Source organism: Geospiza fortis, unplaced genomic scaffold (genome assembly GCF_000277835.1).
Source record: "Geospiza fortis unplaced genomic scaffold, GeoFor_1.0 scaffold271, whole genome shotgun sequence".
NCBI lineage: Eukaryota > Metazoa > Chordata > Aves > Passeriformes > Thraupidae > Geospiza > Geospiza fortis.
The window spans coordinates 2,539,914-2,547,304 of record NW_005054405.1 but is presented as its reverse complement, the minus strand read 5'-3'; the positions used below and the strand labels follow the sequence as shown (position 1 = coordinate 2,547,304).

At 43.0% G+C, this 7,391-nt stretch overlaps 1 protein-coding gene across 1 annotated transcript in view; it reads left to right on the top strand.

The window, feature by feature from the left end:
• The first annotated feature begins 677 nt into the window (after window positions 1–677).
• PPP1R21 (protein phosphatase 1 regulatory subunit 21) overlaps window positions 678–7,391 on the top strand; it is a 38,983-nt gene continuing 32,269 nt past the window's right edge. Inside the window, exon 1 of the mRNA XM_005426214.3 lies at window positions 678–761. Within this exon, the coding sequence (XP_005426271.2) occupies window positions 678–761 (84 nt within the window). The remainder of the gene's footprint in view (window positions 762–7,391) is intronic.

Sequence of the window (7,391 nt, the reverse complement as noted above, 5' to 3'; positions counted from 1 at the left end):
ATGCCTGCTCATCAGGAACTTTTTGGCACAGCCTGCCCAAAATAAGGAAAGAAGGACCTGTCTGTGCTCTTTCAATGTTCAGAGAAGGACATCCAGCGTCCTAAATCTAGGTATGTCTACCTGAGTGTTGCTTTTATGCTGATTTCCATAATCTCCATTTCCTTGAAATCTTGATTCTCCAGGGCCTAATGGGCAGTGTACTAGGTTGGACTGAATACCCAATTTCTGTGTCCATTCCAGAGGTGTTGATAGTAGTTCAGAATTTGGGTATTTTCATACTTAGAAATGCAAGATGGGTCCTATCAGACTAACCTCAGATGCTGGGATGTGCTTATGTGCTTTAGAGTTGCCAGGCAGGTGCTCAGAAAAATCTCTGTAGGTGCCTGTAACACAGGATGGCTTTGAAAAACAGATTTTGTGACTCCATGGCTTTTAAAAAAATTTAATTAACTTGGTATCTTGATTCCTTACTAAAATCCAGTAGGTTCTTAGTTGTTACAAGTGCTAAAATTAGCTCAGCAAACTGAATTTTTGGTTATTTTCAGTAAGGGTACATTTTATTCTCTCTCACTGGCTTTGGAGGTTTCCATGCTCTGAATACAGTCAGGCCTCCACAAATAGCATGCATTTTGCTTTTTTTTTTTTTTTTTTTTTTTTGGCTCTGAGTAATTTAAAAGATGAAAACTCCACCTGTTAAGTTTGGCTGTGATGTGCTGGCCGACACGTCCCGCTGTTCTGCGCAGGCTCTTCCCTGGGGTCAGGTGAGGTGTGGGCAGAGCTGAGCCATTCCAAAAGAGAAGGTGTTTCCTTAAATCTCTGGGTATTAACTGGAGTGCAATCGTGTTGGCTGCTGCCTTAAAATATGATGTCACCTTGCCCCAATCACAGCCCATTTTCTGGGAGCGTGATGTGAACTCCCCAGAGAAGCATCCTCTGAGTGACAGCAGCATCCCGTGCGGCCGTTGCTAAGCGACAAGATTCAGCTTTCACCAGGATCTAATTTTAAAGTATTTAACCCTAGATCTGTCAAGGTTCATTATTTCCAGTGTGCTGGTTAATCCCTACTTGTTGGTACCCAACTTCACAAATGCCCTGCTCCTCACAGTGGTGCTGTTTTATTTGTCACAGATAATGTCTCAGAACAAGGAGAAGCAAAACTGCCCCAGGTAGAGCTCGATACCAAATTTCATTTTAGCTCTGATCTATACACAGAAATATGGGACACAATTAGAGGTGAAAATCCTGCATTGTTATTCTGGGAATCTTCCTTTCTTTGCTGGCTTGTGCAAGTGGCTCACCCCTGCTTTCCTTCTAAGGAATGCTGGATTTCAAATGAATAAGTGCTGGTGGCAATAACAATTAAGCTTCAGTTTTTAGTAATATTATGTGTCCTCTTGTTTCTGGCTGTATTTCATGTAAGTTAAGAAGCTTGTCATCTTACCTGAAGGCATTTGAAAAAAATGATGTAAATTTAAAATTTGAGGGGTTTTAATACAGGAAAACTTTAGTTCTTTTAAATCATTACAGATAATGATGAAGATAATTATGGATAATTCTACAGAGAATTTTTGTTGGTGTTTTTTTGGAGGTTGTTTGGTGTGGCTTTTAAAAATAATTAACTGCATTTTATTTCTTTCTAAAATGTAGAGGCTTGGAATGCTACTCAGGTATCAAAAAAGAAAAAAAAGAAAGAAAAAAAATCTGACCAGCTGTAACACTCTTTGATTAATTACTACACATCCCTGTAAGTGCACTCGAGTCCACTGCTACCTTCTTAATGTGATATCTCATTCAGCTGAGATAATGCTGCTATAACTGGTCAGTACCATAACAACAACAACTAAAGAAAAAACACTGAGAACTGCACAAGCCCTTCCTCCCCACAAATGCAATAAAATTTAAAAAAATAATTACATTTTAAATGCTAATATAGCTCATCTCAGCCTCATAATCCCACCTAGGATTCTTCCTCCTCCTGTTGTTAGGGTTTGAAACTGACACCGCCTTACTCCTTGTGCTGTATCTCCTTCCCAGTTCACACTAATGCACAAAGACAAACCTGTCCCTGCCAAGGCACTTTTCTCAGCAGTTGATTTGATCAGGATACTCTCTTGCTGCCTTTTAATCCTCCCTTCCACTGCTCCAAGTTCCCATTCCCATCTCTGGGCTCATGCTGCCCAAAAAATTGTTTATGGCTTTCTCCTCCTGCGTGCTGTGTTGTGCCTTCTCCCTGTGCTGTCAGTGAGGAGCCCTGCCCCACATCTCCTCCATCCCCCTCTTCTTTCACATCCTGGTCTTTACACATCAAAGACCTGGCTTTAGCTCATTCCAAAAGTCCAAATTATTCCCAGAGGCACCACAGTCCTTTTAAAAATAATCATTAAAAATTCCTGATCAAAATGTTCCCTAAACTCCTGGTAGACCTCCCAGCTCTCTCCTTTCTCTGCTCATGTGTCTGTCACTGGAGAGAAGACAAAGCCACGACATCTTTGCTGTGGTAACAGCTCCAGGTTTGTGGATGTTCTTTGCAGGGGTAAGTCAGGATTTCTTCCCAAGGCTTGCAGATCTGTATCACAACCAGGGCACATGAGAGAGCATCCACTTCTCACTCCACAATCTTCACAATGCTCCTCCTCCATTATTTATTCTCTATGAAATTGGGCAATTTCTTTATTGGGATTTAATGTATATTGCTTTTATTTTTCTTTCACCAGCAAACATGCAAGACTCTGGAATCTCAGTGTGGGCAGGTCTAGCCAGGCTGAAGTTTCTCAGCCATGGCCCCTGCAAATGTGAAGAAAAGCAAGAAACAAGGCTGTAGAAGATGCACAGAACTTCAACAAAAGATGGCAGAGCTAGGGAAGAGGTTTCACTTCCCTGGAGAGGGGGAATTCCACATTCAAAACCCAAACTTTTTGAGCTGTTACTAAGTTCTGCTGGTTTCTGGAGCGAGTATCAGTAAGGATTTGCTGTGCAGGGACAGCAGTTCCTGCTGCTGCACGCAGGGCTGGTATGTGCTGTACCCACGTGGAATGTGAGCTGCAAAGTTCAGCTCTGACTTATCACAGGCAGCTGCCTGCTCACTTTTTTCATCTTCTCGTCCTCAGCAATTTCTTTCTGTACAAAGGCACCGCTCCCCTGGCCATGCACACACCCTATAGATGACTCAAGCTATTTAACCTATGGGCTGGGAAGGGACATGAGAGAGAGAGAGAGAGAGAGACTTGTTCCCATTTCTATTTTTAAATGCTGTGGAAACACCGAAATCAAGATAATGAATAATAATTGAACCGGTCTGTGAGGTGCACTGTCTGTACATACATATACCTTTTTTTTTCCTTTCTTTTTTTTTTTACTACTTGCCCTTTTTTATCAGAGCAATCAGGTTTTGACGAGGTGAAAGGTTATTCTCAACGAGCAGCATGTTACAGTCACCATGAGAAATAACGAGCGTGCATTGTGAGCACACATCCTGCTGTTCAGACTTGCCGTTGCTACGATAACAGAAACAAAACACCAGTTTCGGGTGCTCGCAGCTTCCGAGGATGTGGTTTATTTGCTGCTTGTGATAGTCTGATGACTGAAGATGGCTCTCTTCCAATCATTTTTGAATTTTTCCTGTCTCTTAGAAACCCTTTTGTTGTGAGGACTTTTGAGGACATAAGTGATGACAATGAAGTTTATTTTCCCAAAGCACAGAAAACATGCTGGATAAGCTGAAATATGTTCTTTGTTTATTTCTTTACCTGCGCCTATTCCCAGGGTCTGGGAGTAAAAGTTCTGACAAATAAGACAGACAGTCTTATTTGTCAGAAGACACGGTTTGAGGTGGAAGGGAGGAGAAATGAGCTTGAAAATGGATGATTTTGAAACAATCACTGCAATTCTTACATAAATTCGTTGTCTTGAGACAGCACCTAAAATTCAACACCCATTGTAGCAGCTGCTGAGCACAGACATGAGGGAAGGACAGCCTCTGTTACGCTGTCTATCCTTTGCTGTCTGTTCTCCCCATGGAAACAAAACTGTCGTGAGTGTTGGGAGGGATTCCTTTGCTCCACACGTCACCTCTGAGCTTGCATTAAGCCCTGCTGCCATAACCTGTATTTATTCCCGTGGGTGGGGCACAGAAGGCTGTATTTTGGGGGTCCTGTGCCAACCACCCCACGCTGCTTGGCATTCCGCTCCCATGAGCTCTCTCACTCCAAACTGCTGCCAAGAGGAGCAATCCCTTGCAATTACTGAGCCAGTGCTGCGGGAGCCTCAGGACACCACGCTGTGGTCCCTGGGCTGCAGTGCTGGGACAGCCCTGCTCTCCAGGGAGAGGTGAGAATTAAGGATGTTCTTGAGAGGAAGCAGAACAAGGAAGACATTTTTTGCACTGCTGACGTTTGGGGAAGCAGCACTCGCAGCTGCCACAGCAAATCAAATGGATGGATCAGAGAATTTCCTGCAAGAGAGGAAAAAAACCTCAACCAACAAACAAACTAGCTTTTGTCACCTGTGTTTTCAGGGAAATTTGCTGAAGCTGTTTGCCAAGAGCCACCATGGGATAATTGATAAATTACAACGTTGTATGTTCCTGATATTACAGGGACTCTGGGATCTGTGAGAAACTGGGCAAGAGACAGAACCACTTTAAAACACAAGAGGCTGGCCTGATTCTTAGATACACAGCAATAGGGCTACTCTAATGAGCCTAAAAATCCTGCAGCCAGCTCTCAGCCTTAAAGCACTTAGAGCACCCAGTTTTTATTTGCTCCTTTCACTTGTTCCAAGCAACTGGCATTGCCTCCTGTGATAAATGCCCTATATGAAGTACACTTGGGTCTTGTCACTCTGGGTGGATGCAGGAGAATAAATTCTGTGCTCTTCCACTCTGAGTGCTCGCTGCCCAGTCAGGAGCACTGCTGCTGTCAGTGGGGAAGCAATTCATTCTGCCACAACCAGGCACTGTAATTCCCTGAGCTCCTCTCCCAGCTTTCAGCTGCGAAACCTCTCTGCCAGCATTCACTGCACCAGAAGTGAGAGGAGAACTGCATCACAAAAGCATCTCTGGAGGCAGCTCAGCCTCGGGAGTGATTGCAAAATGTGTTCAAAGTATTTCAGTGTAACATTTCAATGAAAGACACATCCTAGAAAATGCAAACTTAAAAGTACAGGTTGGAGTCAAATGTAAAGGCTTTAAATAATTTTGCTATACAAAATTTACTGCACTGACATATAAGGATATACCATGGAAGGCACGCTGCTCTTAACCCTGATCTGTTTGCAGCAGTTGCAAACCCCATTGGCTTCACTAGAAAACTTCTGTAGGGGATGCAAAATGGAATGGAAAGAGAAGTGTATCTGCTCTAATAGTTCAAAACTAGAGCTTCCTTATTTCTTATTCCAGGATTGCTGCTTAAGCTCTTCTAGTCAAGCAGAACAGCAGCAAGATCATTTGGATGAATGATGACAGTGTGTGTTTTGCCTATCTCCCTTTTACACTTCCTAAAAATGCACAGTGCTGTTGCTGGCAATAGGGATCAGCAACATGTCCTCCAACACTAAGGCTTCCTGTGGAGACACAAACATGTTTACTAATCTGGCCCCTGTGTCATATTTAGGGCTTGCCAACTTCACTACTGTGATAAGCAAAAGAACAGCACACACCATCAAAGCCTCAAGACTAAGGAAAAAATTAGCTTCCATTATGGGCACCTTCTATCCACTACTACTTAAGGGGAACAAAGACAAAGGGAGGTAACAAAATGATGATTTATCACCTCTAGCACTACCCACTACTGAGGAACAGCTATGAAGACACTGTGCTGAAATCAAGTGGAAAAAAATGATACCATGGAAACGGAACAAAAATAATAATTTGCTGCTACATCTCTGTCCTAGACCGGGAAGCCCTTAACCTGCAAATCACCAGATGCTCAGCATATACTGGTGAAGTCTCATCACATTTTTGCCTTATTACTCTTTTCCTTAAATATCTGTTTCCAGTCATGTTCAGAAACAAAATTCTGCATTGACTGGCAGTACCAAATACACCTTTTATGAAGTTTTTATTTTCTGCTTGAAGTGTGCTGATGGTGTATACATGTTTAAATATTTGGCCAGTCTGAGGATAAAGAAGCAAATATGAGATAAGTAGCAGAGCCTCAGCAGTGTCAAAAGGATGGCTAAGTGCGGGAGAAGCTCAAAGGTGGCTCTGAAACAGAGAGCTACACGCTGGAGAGAAGGGAGCAGAGAAGGGCCCCTCCAGGACAACACTGGGTGCAGAAAGCCAGAATCACAAAATTGTCAGGGTTGGAAGGGATCTCAGGAAATCACCCATTCCAACCCCTCTGCCAGGGCAGGGTCACCTGGAGCAGGTGACACAGGAGTGTGTCCAGGTGGGCTCTGAGTGTCTCCAGGGAGGGAGACTCCACAGCCCCTTGGGCAGCTGTGCCAGGGCTCTGCCACCCTCAGTGTGAAGAAATTCCTCCTCATGCTGAGGTGGAACTTCTTGTGTTTCAGTTTACAGACACTGCTCCTCGTCCGCTGGGCACCACTGAACAGAGCCTGGCACCATCCCCTTGGCACCTTGAGATATTTACATGCATCTCTTCACTGAGATCCCCTCTCAGTGATGCCCCAGACTGTGGAATTCGGGTTTCTGCATGGAGAGGGCACTGCACAGCCCGGGATCTACCCGTGCTCTTCTTCACTGGCACATAATGGATACACTCAGTATCTCCTTGTGAAAAATGCGTATTTTAGGATTGGCTTTTCGCAAATATTAAAATGAATATTATATGTGTTGTGTTAGAAAGTAATGCTGTATTATTTTTTTAGTGTGTTAAATATAGTTTTAAGTTATAACATAATGTTAAAACAGAAACTATGCAATGTAGGATAGTTTTTAAAAAAAGGACTTGCACCAAAATAGCAGCCACAGGACACCTGAATCTTTCAGAAAAAATGAATTTATTGTTCTCTTATCAGACGAAACGAACCTCTTCCCGCCTCGCTCAGTCATGAAGATGCCGTCAGGATTCAGAGGAAGAAGCTGACACTGACCACATAGAATCCTGTGTTTGAATGGAATTTATGCATCATGTATGAGATGTATGAATATGCAACAGGCTGTTGTTTTTAAGGGTTAATCTCTGTTAACATGTGTCCTTTTTCGGGCTTATTTTGCCCAGAAAAAGGTACCCGAACGTCCATAACTCTTTGTTTTTATTTGTCTCGTATTGTCCTAATCCAAATTGTCTAAATTATTATTACTCTCATGATATTGCTATTTTTAATAATAATTTTTTTATCGTTAGACTTTTAAAATTTTAAAAACAAGTGGTTGGCGTTTTTCACATCCTTCAATGAGAGCTGGAGGCTGTGGGGAGAGCCGGGCGCGG